The sequence below is a fragment of the Vespa velutina genome, chromosome 15, assembly GCF_912470025.1.
Source record: "Vespa velutina chromosome 15, iVesVel2.1, whole genome shotgun sequence".
Lineage (NCBI taxonomy): Eukaryota > Metazoa > Arthropoda > Insecta > Hymenoptera > Vespidae > Vespa > Vespa velutina.
In genome coordinates this window covers 2,274,547-2,292,392 of record NC_062202.1, presented here as the reverse complement: position 1 = coordinate 2,292,392, position 17,846 = coordinate 2,274,547, and the positions used below count along the sequence as shown (strand labels likewise).

General features: G+C 36.7%; 1 protein-coding gene and 1 long non-coding RNA gene across 3 annotated transcripts in view; one reads left to right on the top strand and one right to left on the bottom strand.

Annotated features, from left to right (window-relative positions):
* Positions 1-761: 761 nt before the first annotated feature.
* Positions 762-8,966, bottom strand: LOC124954557. 2 transcript variants are annotated; one of them, XM_047507684.1, is made up of 3 exons: positions 6,718-8,966; positions 2,479-2,782; positions 762-1,904 (listed from the first exon to the last, which is right to left on the bottom strand). In XM_047507684.1, exons 1-3 carry the CDS (start codon positions 6,956-6,958, stop codon positions 809-811), a joined length of 1,641 nt encoding a protein of 546 aa, XP_047363640.1. In that variant the 5' UTR covers positions 6,959-8,966; the 3' UTR covers positions 762-808. The 2 variants fall into 2 exon arrangements, with proteins under 2 accessions (XP_047363640.1, XP_047363639.1); XM_047507683.1 differs by having other exon boundaries at positions 2,479-2,785; positions 6,718-8,943.
* An 8,001-nt stretch (positions 8,967-16,967) lies between these two features.
* The window catches only part of LOC124954469, a 3,826-nt gene continuing 2,947 nt past the window's right edge, over positions 16,968-17,846 (top strand). The window contains exons 1-2 of the long non-coding RNA XR_007102553.1: positions 16,968-17,335; positions 17,498-17,846. The exon at positions 17,498-17,846 is cut by the window's right edge and continues 1,586 nt beyond it. This is a non-coding gene — a long non-coding RNA (uncharacterized LOC124954469). The remainder of the gene's footprint in view (positions 17,336-17,497) is intronic.

Sequence of the window (17,846 nt, the reverse complement as noted above, 5' to 3'; positions counted from 1 at the left end):
TTCTTTAAATTTATGACAAGTTTAGGAAAGAGTACTACTACTGAGATCGAGTTCAAGCCGAAAGTTAGATCGAACTTCGCGACGTTACTTCGTTACTCCTTTTCTCGAACTTATTTTTATTATCCTTTGGGAATATCTTTAAAGAAAAGACAAACGATCGAAAAAATCGATGAGGCGTATCGATGAACGGAAAAGTAATGAAAGGGAAGAATGTAGGAAAAAAAAGGATAAAATGAAAAATCTAAGAGCGAGGAAAAAAAGGAAGAAAGAGAAAGAGAAAGAGAAAGAGAGAGAGAGAGAGAGAGAGAGAGAGAGAAAAAATGATAATAAGCGCGCAGAGAAACAAACGATCAGAAATTCGATTTTCCAAATTTGATTGATAACGCTGTTGATTCTATCCTTAAAGCTTCATTTTTATTTCCAGGTTTTTTTTTTCTTTTTTTTTTTTTTTTTTTTTTTTTTTTTTTTTTTTTTTTTTTTTTTTTTTTTTTTATCACGAAGAATATACTCATTTTGTTTTTAATATAGATACTTAATCGCCAGTGAACTAATTTAAGTACTATTTCTTTGCTATTAAAACACTTGGGAGGAGAAAAAGGAGAAGAATGATTGGCAAAAGAGAAGAAGATTATTGAGAACGTCGATCATATATATGAAGTATGATCGATGTTATATATATATATATATATATCTTTCCATCTCTCTCTCTCTTTCTTCTCTGTGCTTATGTTTCAAAGGGATAAGCAATGAAGTATCACAGATTCATAAGAAAGGAATCATCATCGTTGAGTTTATCACCGCGACGAATTTATTTATTATCGATGCTATTCAAGTCGTCCAAAGTGACTTTCATTCTAGCCTTGAGCTCATTCGCATAACGCAGAGCAGAGACGTCAATACGAACGTCTTCCATAAGAAGATCGCAATCGAGATATCTGCTGTCACAGGCTCGATGATGATGCTTCAAGGCATCATTAGGATTCAGATGATGAGCTCTTCTCGTTGTTGGATTCAACGTTGTTAAAGCATAATGATTGTGCACGGTTAAAGCTCGCCTAGTTGAAATGAAACTCTTGACCGAGTCACCTTCAGGAGATATGTTAGAGGTCCTAACAGTGTCCAGATAATCTGGATTCTCGACGAAACTATCGGATTTGCTCTTGTTCTGCAACTCTCGGAAAAAGTAAGCGTTCCGTACGGAATAAGAGGCAAACTCTTCGAAAGTTTCACCGAGTTTCCTACGCTCGTCGAAGATCAAACCATGCCAGCTTTTTCTCTTTACCGGTACGATTGCCTCATCCACGTCAATCGGTACTACAAATTCCGATCGACGTAGATTTTCGTAGAAACAGTGATTGTAAGGTATCAGTTCCATTCTTCTCTTTGTCCAGATATCATTGTTGAAAAATTCTCTTCTATCATTTTTATCCTTCGGTAGATCACCCGGCAGGGTTAAATCGAACCATCGAACTACGTTCGATCTCTCATATAATCTCAATACCTTGAGCACGTTTTCGTGAACATCGAAAACGTAGAAATAAAAGAGTCCGGCACCTAATATCCTATGTAATTCGACGAACGCCACTAATTTCTCTGATATATCTTCGTCGAAATCGAGTCCCTTGATACAAAGTGTGAATCTTTTGGAATTATTCGAGCTATAATCATTATGCGTCTCGTTGTCTCTAAATATGGCTAAACTATGACTAGGATTTTCGTAGCAGGACGTAGCACCGACGTATACTCGCGAAGGATACGCCGTGTATCCTTCTAACGACGGTAACTGACAGGATACTAGAATTCCCGTGTAACTGTCTGTCTCTCCTCCCCACTCTTCCAACCATATAGGCGAAACTAGAGCCTCCATGCTGTAACTTCGTATCCTTCCTTGTTCCTCCTCGTACCTGTGTGCGACAAACAGACAAGATGAAAGCGAATTAATTTTAATCGGTATGGTTGGATCCATTAGTATAATAATAAAAATATAAATGAGATATCTCGATGATTTGTATCTAATGAGAAAATTAACATCTCTGCGATCAATATTATATCTAATTTACATTTAATTATCTACTATTCAGACGAATATTATTTTTCTTATCAAAATATATTCGATAACTTTCATTAATATTTTTTTTCTTTTTTTTTCTTCTTTTTTTTTCTTCTTTTTTTTTTTTTTTTACCAAGTCATTTCCAAGAACCTATTTTATTGCTATTATGTAAATCAAATAATTACTGACTGCCTTGATCGAAGAAATAAATTAAAGTTTCCGGTCTCCAACTTGTTTCTCGTATTGCCTTAGCTCATCGACGCGGAAAGATGGTAAGGGTCAGCTATCTCTCTTTTTTCTCTTTCTCTTTCTCTTTCTTTCTCTCTCTCTCTCTCTCTCTCTCTCTCTCTCTCTCTCTCTCTCTCTCCTTCTTTTTCTCGCTCTTTCTATCTATCTGATAGAGAACGTTAGCGGAAAAGTGGCTCACCAAACGGTGCAGAAGAGCGAAGAGGTCGGTAGAGGTCCATGCTTGACGGCAATCACTCGGAGACTTGGATAACCGGCCACTCGAAGATCCAAGTGGCCGCTATAGAGAAAGAGCCGTCGAGGGATCGTCTCGAGCCACCTTATAGCGGTTAACTCGAACGCGTCCGACGTCGTTTCCAACGCCATTTCTGATGTCATTCCGTTCGTTCCATTAGCACCATCGCACTCCTTCGAAGGCCTGTAATCGAGTGCCAATCTTCGCGCCCACGAATATGCTACGATGCTTCTTGTACCTGGTGGTTCGCCTTCTTAAAAATATAAAATATTGTATTAGCAAGAAAGAAAGAAAAAAAAGAGAGAGAGAGAGAGAAAGAGAAAAATGATTATATTAAATCTATCGGTATGAATGCACAAGATGATTCATCCTTTTCATTAATTTATTGCATTATACAGATATCTTGAATTATTTGCAATTATTTCAACAAATATATACGCTTTAAGATCCTATTGATAATAAATATCATATTATCTTCTCGTTTATCATTTACTTTGTGTTATTTATTACATTAATTTGATTTATGATTATTTTATAACAAATGTTAATTCAAATCAACTGATATCGATTTATTTTAATACTTAAAACAATAATTATTTACCAGGCGATAGACATATTATCTACGATGTTACATGATACTAATGTAATGTCACGCCTTATTGGTTAGACGTTGCCATTTATGAACCATAAAACGATTCGTATAATCTTCAAAGGAATCTAATATGCGACCGGTTGTAATCGTAATCATCTTGAAAAATTTTGTCGCTGGAAGCTCGCCAAAGGTATAATGTTCTACACGTTGAAATAGTGATGGCGGTACCAGTACTTTAAACGCTGTGAGAAAAAGAGAGAGAGAGAGAGAGAGAGAGAGAGAGAGAAAGAGGGAGAGAGAAAGAAAGGAAGAGAGAGAGAGAGATCGCTGTGAAACACCTCGTTCGTTCCGGCTTCGCGAGTTTCCCATTATCGGACACATGAGAGATTACGTACGTTTCTAGCGTACGTTGCGGAAAGCATTGTGATTCAACGGGTGGACGGAAGTGACGTGTTACCACTCAACGGATACGTCCTACACGCGCGGAATAAACGCTTGAATATACTTACCTAGGCTTGTAGACAAAAAGAAAAAAAAAAGAAAGAAAGAAAAAGAAAGATATTAATCTACGTCAATAATTTTGAAATGTATGATATATATATATATATATATATATGCATGCATTAAATGTACGATAAGTCAATAATTATTTATAAGTAATAAACCTTGAAGATAATCTACGACATTGAATATTCATTACATTTAATTATCATAAATTAATTAAACACAATTTAGCGTATAATGCGTTTTCAAGTGTTAGAGTATTTAAAAATAATCATAAGGATGAGACAATTACTATCATTGTCTCGTAACTTTATTAATGAAGATCGATCGAATACGAAATGATGTTGCTTAAATAGAATTCTGATTGCTTTAATCTCCCAATTGAATCTTAATAGCGTCCGTGCTCTCGATTGAGAATGAAAGGGGGTTAAAAGGTTGATCATTTTACTGATTTCTTTTTATCTTCTATCTTCCTTTCATCTCATTCTCTTTATTTCAGTTCTCCCCCGCCTCTCTCATTCACTCTCTCTCTCTCTTTCTCTCTCTCTCACTCTCTCTCTCCATGTTTTTTTCTATTAGTCTATTTCGTGTTTTTCTATCCATCACAAGTCGAACATTCTCTACATCGGTTCTTTATTGGATTTGCTTGTAAATCGTGGATGAATCGATATCCTCACGCGTTCTAACGTTACCATATCTCTGTCATCTAGTCATAATCTTCCATGACGTCGCAAAAGAAAGATAGGAAAAGAGAGAGAGAGGAAGGGGAAAGGGGAAGGGAGAATCGATGATCATCGATAAATTTTCACGACGGTATCGAGCAACAGGTCTCGGTAACTACTTTCGTTCTTGATCACCGTACGTTCACGTCGATGGGAATGTGGATCGTGAATGTCATCGACTTTTTCTCTTTTTCTTTTCTTCCTCCTCTCTCTCTCTCTCTCTCTCTCTCTCTCTCTCTCTCTTTCTACATCCGCTTTCGTTATCGCGATCGTTAATGGCAAACGTTTGCATACGCTGGCAGACTCGTTTGCTCTTTTACACTCTCCACTTCGTCCGTCGAACGTAAACGATGCTTTTTTAAATCCTTTTTTCTTTTTTTCTTTTTCTCTCTTTTCTTTTTTTTTTTTTTTTTTTTTTTACTTTTCTTTGCTTCGCTTTTTTCTTCGTGTTTTTCGTTTATTTGTTTCTTTTTTTGTTTTCTTTTCTTCATTCTTTTTTTCTTCTTTTTTTTTTTTTTTTTTTTTTTGAAGACAGAAAAAGAAAGTTGTAGCCAACGATTGACCCAACGAAGGAAAGGAGAAGAACGAGACGGTATATTATGCCTCATGTTGCCTGCTGGGAGTGTGATCCTCAGTCGTGCCCTTTTGCGATTACCCTTCTGCTGCATCGTGTCTAGCAAAGGTGTGCCTTTGAGTACGTACCAACGTGGGTACGTGTACCTCACTTATGTATATTCTCTGTGTATGTCCGTGTCTCTGTCTGTGTCTCTGTCTGTGTCTGTATTTTACGAGAAGGCACTTTAACTACGCGTACTTCACTTATACTCACTCGTTCGGAGAAACGGCCGAAATTATCGTCGCGAGATCGCTCCTCATAATTTAGCAAGAATAATAACAACGATCGACGGGCGGTCCACTGAGAGAGAGAGAGAGAGAGAGAGAAAGAGAAAGAACTCAGAAATACGTCGTAAATTATTTCGCCTAATGAAGTCGCCGGCTTCGAAAAACGAGACGTCGAGATTTATACACGCTTGAATTCTTTGTGTCCATTTGAGAAGCTTTCTTGAGTCTTTCCTTACGATTTCTTCATTTTTTTTTCGGTTCGTTTCATCGGTTTCGTTTTATATATATACATATATATATACATATATATATATATATATATATATATATATATTTTTTTATTTTTTTTAATTTTTATTAAATACGTACGTCAGTGTGTGTGTATGTGTATGTATGCATGTATATGTTGTATTTTTCCCCTGAATCGAATTTATTACTATTTTCATTTGTGGACGATTTGGTCATACGATTTATGATCGCCCCAGGTAGAAACTTCGATCGAGACTTTAAGCTTCACGAACAATACCATTCGTACGAAAGGAAAGAAGATAGGATCGTGCCGAGTGGATGGAAAAAAAGCTCGAGAAATTTCCCTTCCTTTCTTCCTTCCTTCCTTTCTTCCTTCCTTCCTTAGTTACTTGCTTCTACCGACCGGATAGCCGTGAATGCTGAGAAACTATATATTCGCGCGAGTAAGAAACACTCACGATCTTTCTACCTGCTGAGCGAACACTTAGAAAGAGGGATATCTTTCTCTTTTTGTTCGAGTATATTTTTTAAATTCGTAGATCAAGAAACAAATTTATGACTTTTTTTCTTTTTTTTTTTTTTCCTTTCTTTCTTATTGTTTCTTTTTTTTTGCTTTTCTTCTTTGTTTTTTTTCTTTTTTTTAACTAACTAAATCCTATTTGGAATAAGAAATGAAATAAAAGAGATCGTATACGGATTAAAAATTAATAATTAATAAATTGGTGAAATAAAATTGTAATATTTTTGCCAAGAAATAATCTCATAAATCAATAAAGCTAAATTTAAGAAGGGCAATTTAAAAAAAAAAGAAAAAAAGAAAAGAAAAAAGAAAAAAAGAGAAAAATAAGAAAAAAGAAATCATTAAAATCACATCACAATATCTTGATAAAGGCGAAGACAAAGGATAACTCTTCTGTTTTAATAAAATGGAACAAAGAAGAGATCATCTTGGAATTGGATGAACTTTAAAAGGCAAAAATAGTAACGAAAAGGGACTAGATAGAAAGTAGGAACATTTGGTATCTATTGATCTTCCTAGGAAGAGAATTGCAATTGTCCAAGAGAATAGAGTTAAGGGCCGAAGGTATGCTACTTCCCGGAGGTTGCGAACCCGTTCGGCGATAACGAAAGGGCAAAGGTCGTGGCTAGCTCGCGGCTAGCTCGCGACGACGACGACGATGGTGATGGTTGTTGTGGTGGTGGTGGTGGTGGTGGTGGTGATGGTAGGTGGTGGTGGCAGGCGCAGCGCGCATGGTGAGGGAGAAAATTGCTTACCAGGCGTGGGAGGAGGATCGGCCGGAGGATCCGGGAGTCGCGGCGGCGAATCGAGAAGAGTGAGGACGCATAGTGCGGTGACCAACACTGCGACCAGGCCAGCTCTGCACGCTCTCTTCGTACAGGCAACCAGCATCTTCTTATTTTCCCCCTCTTTTCTTATTTTCCTAGACTCGTCCGTCCGATAGTCGATCGTCAATATTTCGAATATTTTCGTTTCATCTATCGATCTCTTCCACATTTGGCAAAATCGATATGATAAAGAATTAAAATGTTTATTAAAAGTCTCTCGATCATAGATCAAGTGTAAGCTTTGTTATTGGTATGCTCAGATCAATGATCAATTTACTAAACGATCGATCACGTTTGACAGTTTAGAGTTTAATCACAAGGTCGATGCACGTGACTCGATTTAGAAATAAAGTACTTATACACTTCCAATTCACTTTCTATTAGGTCTCGAAGAACCTGAACAAAGACTCCAAGAACTTGGAACAAGACTCCGTCACGTAGCTTGCACTTCTTTGGAATATTTCAAAGTTAACGAAGGTGACGATGCGAATGAACGTCACCTCCTAAACACCCCTCGATCCGCACTAGGCTCACAGCTTTTTCAGACTTGCGACCTCGGTTTCTTCTTGGAATACATTGATCCTTTTTCGTGCACGGAGGGTCGCAGGACACCTGGTTAGAGTGGTAACGAGAAAAGACGGCTGATCTTACTCGCCTAAACGAGTCGTTCGTACTTTCGTCTCTCTCTCTCTCTCTCTCTCTCTCTCTCTTTCTTTCTCTTTCGTGTATGAGAACAAGCACGAAGAATCTGTCTTCTTGGCCGCTCGTAAAAAGGATCTCGTTTAAGACTCAACCTCCCACGCGACTCTCTCTCTTTCGCCTTTGTAACTAACGGTGACCATTTATGGTCATCTTTGAGGTGTACCTTTCATTAGACTTCTTCACAGATTTTTAAACTAAATTTTTGATAATCTAATAAACCTCAATTAAATGTAATACTCGAAAAAGTATTGTTTCTCTCTATTTCCTCTCTCTCTCTCTCTCTCTCTCTCTCTTTCTCTTCTCGAACTCACAAGTTTTTCAAATGTTTTTTATGCTTCAGGTGTCGTGCGAATGTCCGATCCCTTGAGAAAGGACAATGGTCTTTCATCTCTTTACGTTCTGGTTCCTTAGGATCACGCTCCCAGACGCAAGCTGGCGTGACCATTTCGAATCCATTCGATGTACCTTCGATTTCATCGTTGGTCGCCACCTGAAACCGGAACGACTCCACCTAAGTTTCTTCTTCTTCTCCTTCTTCTTCTTCTTCTTCTTCTTCTTCTTCTTCTTCTTCTTCTTCTTCTTCGAGTCTTCCGATCGTTCTCGCCCACGAGAACATTATACAAGCCGCAGATCGATTTTCGATTTCCTCGCTCGTTTCTCTCTCTCTCTCTCTCTCTCTCTCTCTTTCTTTCTTTCTCCCTCTCTCTCTTTCTCTCTCTTTCGATCCGTGGGAATAGGAACTTTCTAGATTACTTTCGTGGTAACGGGATGTTCCCCAAACTTCCTCGATGTTTCAACCGTAGAAACCGATTTCGATTTAGCTTGTATATTACATGATGCTTATAGAGCATTTGTTGGGTCTAACTTTGGTGATATTCAAGATAAAGGAAAAAGCTCACAGTTTTTTATTTCTTTTCCTTTTTTTTTTTTTTATTTTTTTTTTCTTTTTTTTTTATTTTTTTAATCACGAAAATAAAAACAGACGGGAAATAGAAAACTGTCAAATGTTTACGTCACTGGTCACTGCTTTCGTTTTTTTTTAATTACTCACTTCATAGACATTGGAAAAAAATTTCTTTAAAATTCTACAAAAAAAAAAAAAAAAAAAAAAAAAATAAGAAAAAAGCGAAAAGAAAAGAAAAAAAAGAAAAGTACTAAATGTCGAATGAAAATTCTTTAAGTTCGTAAATAAAGAGACGCACGAGTCGCACGTGGTCGGCGAATCGAGCAGCGGGATTGGTGCAATCTAGCCTGCGCGAGAGTCGAGAGCGTACTGCGTCCACGCGGGAGGTTAACGCGCCAGCAGAGCCTTGCCACGACTCGACGACTTTGGACCCGTTGCCTTAGCATGCTTTGCCAATGCGCCTTTGCGCCATGCTCGTCCCTGTAACTCGCCTCTGCATTGCCTTGCCTTTACCTTGCCTTTACCTTACCTTCCCTTGCCTTCCCTTGCCTTCCTTTACTTTCCTTTACCCCACCATGTCTAACTTCTCCTACTACTCCTCTCAATCTTTACCATACTCTATTTCTTTGTCTATTCTTCCTTTCCTTTCATCGAAACTAACTATCATGCTAAAATTATTTTTCATTTGCTATTTGTATTAAAAATTTCTTCGCCATTTTACAATCCATCGATCTTAATAAATTAAATATCTACATATCCACGGTATATCTAATATTATCATTAATGAAAATAAAATTCAAATCAATTTTCATCGAATCGATATTACCGTGTGGCAAATATCGTCGTATATTTTTTTAATATTATAATTTCATTCGACAATTTTATCTTTATCAGTTTTATTTTAGTTTGTTCCCAAACGTACGGAACTTTGTGGTTTAATAATAAAATTTATAAACGTAAGAACGTATGTTATACGTTGTCAGATTTATTGGAAACGATCAATGTATTACAAGTTTGTTGTTATCTCAGGATACATATATATTTCTATCAAAGTATACAGTGAGTTGAGTTGAGTTGAGTTGTTACAAGCCAAGTTATCTAGAAAATTCTATTAAAGATTAACCTCAGTTTAAATAACTCATCAGTTGTCTGATAGATGGATAGGTTAGTGAAATATTGACATGTAACAGATTATGTTACTCAATTTGTGTACTCCGTTTTCTCAAAAACGATATCTTCTGATCGTATCCGTATGATACATCACGATGATTTCGATCTTGTGAGATTCATCACACGGCGGCTTTTCTAAGTTCCCGAGATTTCCTATCCGAGCTCGTAGCTCGTCCCGATTATTCGATCGTATCTGGTTCGTATCTAACATCGACTAAGTGCTTACCAGATGGAGAGGTAGATCGTAAAGCGATATTATCTCAGCACCGTTGTCGATACTGAGTCGTGATCTCACTGGGACCACTGATAATAGAATCGCGTGGTTCATTAACTCTTCTTTAGCTCTTCATTCTCTGTTTTCGATCTTCTCTCTCCCTCTCTCTCTCTCTCTTTCTCTCTCTCTCTCTCTCTCTCTCTCTCTCTCTCTCTCTCTCTCTCTCTCCTTCTCTTTGGAAGCGTGCTCGCTCGACCACTGGTCGTGTTAATTTTATTTTCTTGCCAGAAAAGGCCAGGCATATAAATAAGAGCGTGAAACTTGTTTTAGCTTCTCCCAAGGATGAGTGAAAAAAAGAAAAAAAAAAAAAAATATATATATATATATATATATAAAATAAAAAATAAAAAAAGAAAGGAAAAAAGAAAAGATCTAAGAGAAGAAAAAGAATGTAAGAAAAAGTTATTCACTCAACTTTTGGTGTAATTAATTTTCTAACGTTGTTGTTCTCCACGATAACAGAAGGATATCTGTAATGTCTTTCCATCCTTTTTAACCATCATCGTTGTCATCTTTTTCTCTCCCGAGGCTCAAAGCGACCACCGTGAAGCGTGCGCTACTTGTTCCTGTCAAAGTCGATTGCTCGGTGAACGATGAGGTAGAAGAAGAGGGTAGATATAGGATATATAGAGAGGGAGAAAGAAAGAAAGAGAGAAAGAGAGAGAAAGATGGAAAAAGAAGACTAGAGGAAAGAGGAAAGAAGCGTGTAGAGAGGAGCAGCTTCATTTAAATCATCCTGACGCCATTCGCCCACCGGCACGAAGGATCTCGAAGGGAGACTTTCTTGCGGAAATTACTTTAAACGTGCTTTTGTGTTGTACCGTATGTGATACAAACGGAAAAGGAAAACCGCATCTCTTTCTTTCTATCGTGGTAGGAAATACTGAATGGATTCTCCCCGATCTTTACTCTTACCTTCCACTTTGATTTATTTCAAGAAAGAAAGAAAGAAAGAAAGAAAGAAAGAAAGAAAGAAAGAAAGAAAGAAAGAAGAAGAAGATAGTGCCATACGATCGCATCAAAGAATTTCAAGAATCTTCGAGACGTATCCGATGAATCCAACAAACGTGCTCGTTCGATTCCCCCGTAACATTTGTCATTGCATTACTCAGATTCCATAAAAGGAGCCACTTAATTTCACTTAACCATCTATTCAACGATTGTTCTGATCTCGTGCAAGTTAAATGATTAAAGTGGCTAATTGTGTAAGTATCCGCTCCGTTGAAGTTTCGCAGAAGAAAGCTCGTTTGGATCACCGTCACGTAATTTGCTGTTACAAAGTGGCTAGCCGCGATTTGTATCGAGGACGATACGCGGTGGAAATAAGGAAAAAGGGGTGTACGCGCGCCGTCTTATAGCTAGGGACTTTCGTGCAAGGTCTCTCCTTCTTCGAAGGCAAAGGAATAACAAAAAGATTGACTAGCGAGAACCCGCTGGGCTCTACTGTCGTCGCAAACGGCGATCTTCCTAAACTTATTAGCTTCGCTGTAAGAAACTCATAAATGCTTATGACTCGCCTAAGGACTTTTTGTCTTTCGATCCACCCGAACGATCCACTTAAAGGGCCGCGTTTTGTCGGATCGTTCAAGAGAGCAACTGAAGAGAAACGACTATACTATACCATATGTCTCTCTCTCTCTTTATGTATATACATATATACATATATACATATATACATATATACATATATATATATATATGCATACATGTATATTTGTGTGTGTGTGTGTGTGTTACATGACATCAACAGAGTAGAATAAAGGAAGACACAGAACACATCGAGTCCCTTCGACGTCATTTGTAATGCCGGATGGTCTAATGATGCGCTTGCTCGTGACAGCACGCGGAATAAGAGTGGAAGCGTGCGAGTTCAGCGAGGATTCATCGCTGTCTCTCCCGGTACGTAAGTTACGAGCCAATGTAAGAGCGTGCACGTAGTTAGATACGAGCTACACGTTCAAGTCCCGTGCACACTCGTCGCGCGCGATCCTAATAGCGCGGGAACACGAAAGCTTTCGAAGGAGGGGCACCTGTCGCTCTTAATATCGATCACGCTTGGGTTCTAGCGTGACAAGCTGAGAAACTCCATTATAATTAAAAAAAAAAAAAAAAAAAAAAAAAAAAAAAAAAAAAAAAAAAAAAAAAAAAAAAAAAAAAAGAGAATAATAAAAAAGGAGTCAAAGTTGGTCAACGATGAATGACTAGGATACTTTTAAATTCGTTCCGCAATTTTCAAAATAATCCTGATCATTCATGCGCTCAGTTTTCAAATACCATCCAGAAAGAATGAATTTTACGTTTTTAATAAAAACTTGAAGTCATTTTAATGATTCCAGTTTCGAACCGGAGACGTCGTCGTTTCTTGTTGAATATGTATCATTTAAATTCAATTAAAAAAAGAAATAGCCGTAATTAATACTATACACAATATAATTATTTATAAATGATTTATATAGAATAATAGTAGTTATATACTATTGGTTTTTCCAATATTTAAATTTACTTAAAGTAAAAATTCGAAAAATTTGTTTACCTCTCTTGTTATTTATCTCTTATATTCTTTTTTCTACGTTGTTATTACTCCAAGGTAAGCGCCGCCGTGAAATTATCGCGTACAGGCAACCTAGTGATTTATTGTTCGTCGAAGAAGATCGATGCAAGTCGGTCGGCTTAGTGCGACTCGCCGGACCGTATCGCGCCTTTAGTTTAGTCTTGCCGGACGGTGAATAATACATTCCATTTGTTCGAGAAGACTCAAAGCTATTGCTTCACAAACTCCTCTACATATTTTCTTTTTTTCTTTTCTATTTCTTCTTTCTAAAAACATTCGAACGGTACCACTGAAATAAAAAAAAAACCTGATTTTGGAAATGAAAATTAGTCCCCGAGGCCATCAAATTGTTTCTTAATTTTAATCGAATATTCCCGATACAAAAGTTAAAAAGGTTAATATCGTAATAATTTAAATCTAGATTTTGTCGATGATAGCAACACGTAAAATCAATTAAGATGAACGATTAGGAGATGAGTGGGAGAGGGGAGCGATAATAACCAAGGATCGTGATCAAAGGAAAGAAAGGAGTCTCGCGTTCGTGGTCAAGTCATTTCCTGGTTGAATGGCAGTTAAACAAAACGCGAGTAGTTTCTTCAAAAGAAGACTTCGTTCGTTCCGGTTGGTCGAAGGACAGCCGATTAGCGGATTTATGCATCGCTAATTATTTTCTTATCCCCAAGTCATAATAGCTTGGCGTACCATAGCTTAGTAAGAGCAAGGATGCAGTCGTTTCCTGTGTTGCTCGGGAAAGCCGATCTTTGGCTCGGTAGCTGCCGTTATACCGCCCATGGCGAGAATCTATCGTCATCTTACTCGATAAAACGTGCGTTCGATGATCTTCGGGGTGATTAATCGACGGGGATATGCTTGGCCGTTCATCGCAACCTTGTGGGGTGCGAGCTCGTTCGAAAGCATCAGGGCTGCTTCGCTATCATCCTCCTCTCGTTCTCTACTTTTTCTCTTCTTTCATAAGTAAAAAAGAGGAAGTTCACGAGTTCTCACGATCAAAGTAATCGACGTTAAGCCGATCAATACTTTTTTTTTTTTACATGTTACTCTCTATATAGAATATAATAGGTAATTCGATTAAACGTAGCCGTATATTCTTACTAGGTAATTTCAATGTTCTAAAGACGATGACTTATGCGAAAAACGTCGACACTCGTTAAGTAACGAAGAAGCTTTCGCAAGCTTCTTTTCAGAGTAGTAATATTAGTAGTAGTAGTAGTAGTAGTAGTAGTAGTAGTAGTAGTAGTAGTAGTAGTAGTAGTAGTAGTAGTAGTAGTAGTAGTAGTAGTAGTAGTAATACGAGTGAACGCATGAAAGTAAAGTACAAAGAGCTATAAGAACGAACATAGTATAGTACTAAGCGGAAGTAGACGGTTGCTTGCACAACATCGAAGAGAAGAATTGTTTCCCACCCTATCTCTTTTTCTCTTATAGATTCGACCCCTATCCTTCGAGGGTCCGCGTTAGCTTCGATCGATCCAAGAATGGATAGGATTATTTGCGATGTAATCTTGCCAAGACGATTCACGTTCCTTGCAATCGAAAGGAAATATCGAGAGGGAGAGAGAGAGAAAGAAATAGAAAGTATTCGTGACCTTACGATTTCACCTTACAAATTGAATTCCCACAAGAAGAAAGGAAATAACTCTTATCGTGATGATAAATAAGACTATTAATTGACATAATGATGAATAGTTAAACTATTTATGAATGATGAAGAAAGATTATTTCTTATAAAAATAAAGAAGAGAAAAAAGAACAGAAAAAAAAAAGAAAAAGAGAAAAAGAAAAAAGGGACAAAAAAGAAAAGAAACTGGTCACACATAAATCGACAAAAATGGAACAAGGAAGAAACTTGTATCACAAAAATCTTGGACGTCTCCTTAGAACATACTTTTATGGTCTCTTCTCAGTATGCCTCTATGGCAAAAGCTCTCTATTGGTAAGCCGACGATCGGCGAATAAAGATTACTACGAGGCCCTCGAGAGCACTCATCGTGACCCTCTCTGATACTCTCCAGTAAGCCGGTGACTCTAGCCAACCGACTAAGAACGTTTTTACATATATACAAGAAGTGATCGTGTACTAAACAAGCTTCCTCTTGAGAAAGAGAGAAAGAGAAGGAATCAGAGAGAGAGAGAGCGAGAGAGAGAGAGAGAGAGAGAGAGAGAGAGAGAGAGAGAGAGAGAGAGCATTGGCTTAGAGTCGTTCACAGGAATTGCAACTAATGCGAAGAAAAACTACGTCCCTACTTATGACGTTTTATTACGTTACGTAATAAGATTATTACTATTACCACTACTACTAGTAGTAGTAGTAGTAATAGTGATAGTAGTAGTAATAGTAGTAGTAGTAGTAGTAGTAGTAGTAATAGTAGTAGTAAAAGTAGTAGTAGTAATAGTAGTAGTAGTGTAGTAGTAGTAGTAGTAGTAGTAGTAGTAGTAGTAGTAGTAATAGTAGCAGTAGTAATATCGTCATCGTCACTATTACTAATACTGCTAGTACCATTACTACTGCTAATACTAATACTAATACTAGTTGCCACGTACTTATGCTCTTCCATTAAAATGTAGTCATTATATTTACTGCGCAAAGAACGAGGGGACACTCGGAGTCCATGAAGAACGATAAATCTTTTTAAAGGACTACTTTCCCACGTAGACCACTTTACCATTTTCATTCTCCTTTGGTTACTTCAACGTTTCACTTATCTCTATCTAGCGTGTAAATGAAAATTACACTTTATCCTAATTGTCATGGTAATCGTCTATATGGTTCTTAAGCGGACGAACGGAAATGAATTTCAAAGAGTTACTGGGAGAAGTCGTTCCATTCTCTTTTTTACGATTATATGCATGTGTGAAAAATTATATGACGTAAATAACATAGTTCCGAGAACATTCGATTTTCGTATCGATAGATCCTCCGATCGAAATTCACGAAGAAATGAGAAAATCATCGAAGCGGAAACGTCCGGTTTTGATTGGGAGTGACTTCTCGCGAAACTGGTTTTTCCTTCAAGAGATAGCTAGAATTTGCGTGTACTCTTGAGTTTATAGGAGAAAGAAAATAAGAGGAATAAGAAATCTCACTCGTCTCTTTACTACTGAGACAGCCTGAGGGACGGCGTCCGAGAGAGAGAAGTTCCTGCTGCGAAATGCGTTGTATTACATGCGTGGGAGAGATATATGTTGAGAAAATATACATGTATGGGTATAAGTCTACAGTAGAAACAATACCGATTGCATTCAATCTTAACAGATAGTCAGGCATCACTGATCGCTGGCTAACCAAAGCCTAAGTTGTTTTCTTTCTGATAACATCGGCAACGATGTTTCTAATGTGTTCTGATGAATATTTATATTGGTTAAATCGATAAATCGTTTTGTCGATCCAATCATTATCATTATTATTTTATTATGAAGAACGAAGATATTGGATAATCAATTTGAAATTCTTTTCTTCTTCTTCTTCTTTTTTTATTTTTTTGTTTTCATTTAGGTACATTAATATCTAAATGGATTTAATATTGGTTCTTATCGATGGTAATTCAGCTCTTCAACGTGACATAATGTGATACATAAATTATAAAGAAAATTACTACAAAATATTTTCTGTATAGGAAGTCATATTAAAATGATCACACTGTAGGAGTTATCAATTAAATGTCATTTTTTTGATCGGACAATGAATAGATTAACATGATTTGTAATCGTATTGGATGATTAAAATGAAATTGAATAACTATTTTTAAAAGAAATATACTTCGGACCGATCGTTCATTAGCCATCGACTCATTATCAAAGTCATTGAACGATTAATTACACTTCATGATGAAATCAATTAATAAGGATCGTTCGTCCATAGTAGAGAGGTACAATAAGAGAGATCAAATAGAGATAATAACTATCCATCGTTTAAGAGCTTACGGATTTACGATGTTGAGTAAACTACTTCTATCGTACCTACCGATAGTCTTTCTTTTATCTTTTATTTTTTATTCTTTTTATCATTTTTTTTTTTTTTTTTTTTCATTTATGGTTTAACCAAGCGCCATGAGAAACCATGAAATCGAGGCGCTTCTGTGAGATCGAAAGATCAACGTAAAATTTCCGTATTTCCTATCGAAAAAGTCAGATGAAAGATTTGAACCACGCCCCCATCATTATAACTCGATTACGTCGAATCGTCCTATCTAAAAGACCTTCGTAAACTCTTCTGTGAACTTACATCTGCCCTACGATAAAAAGAGAAAAGAAATCAAAAAGAAAAAAAAAGAAATTACCGTCACCGGTATATGTACCATTCATTTTACTTCGAATTATTGTGAAAACGAAATGATTCGTATTATTGACCTCACCTTAAGAGATTTTCTTTTATTATCCTATTTAATAGTTCTTTCGAATCAATTAGGAATCCCATAAAGTAACAAAAGTATGGTCTTCGTTCAATCTTCGTTTAACATTGGTCTTATAACGATGATTGTAAGAACAATGAAAATGAGAATGAGAGAGGAGGAAGTAGAAATTTCGAATGATCCTTCTTTTTTTTTTTTTAGATGAAACCAGTAAATCGTATTTCTAAGAATGCTGTTCCTTGCTTACTGAAAAGGTTACGATGAAATACAGAAAGTAAGAGAGAGAGAGAGAGAGAGAGAGAGAGAGAGAAAGAGAGAGAAAAGCAAAGAAAGAAAACCGAAACGAGACAAAATTGGCGAGGATAGAGAGACTGCTGAGCGAGAAATATCGGCCTCGGAATTCCTAGAGGCCACCGATATTTGACGTAAGAGTTTTAATGCATGTAAAATGTAACGACCACGGCTGGTAACCTCGAGAAGTAACAAAACCACTAAATTATCGGCTTGTCCCATTCCCTTGGCAAGTATCGGGTCGAGTAGAGCATAACCGAGACTCGATCATTGTAGTAATATAGGTGAGTGTATCTGGCTGTGATCATTTAATGATCTTGAATACAAATTATCTTGGAATTTAAATCATTGGAATAAACTTTTAAGATTATATATGTTATTTTTTTTCTCTTTTTTTCTTTCTTTTCTTTTCTTTTTTCTTTTTTTTTTTTGGTTTCTCTTAATAGATATCTATCACCGAAGAAAGATTTTAACCTTTTTGCTTTGTTCTAATTGACAAGTCAAATTGCTTTTGTATAAATTAATCAATTATTTTTACTTGACGAACAAACGAATGAAATAAAAATAATTAAAATATGAATATGGAGTTTCGACGATATGGTTCAATTATAATGGTACACTATCAAATAGTTGCCAGCTCTTTGTTCTATAATAGCCTTCGAAGGAAGGCCATATAATTTCGATTTTACATTTAATCCGTTCCATATTCGTCGCACAATGGAAGTTATAACTTCGTTAAAGGATATTTCAAACGGATAACATCGTGGTATAATCGTAAAAAAAAGAAAAAGAGGA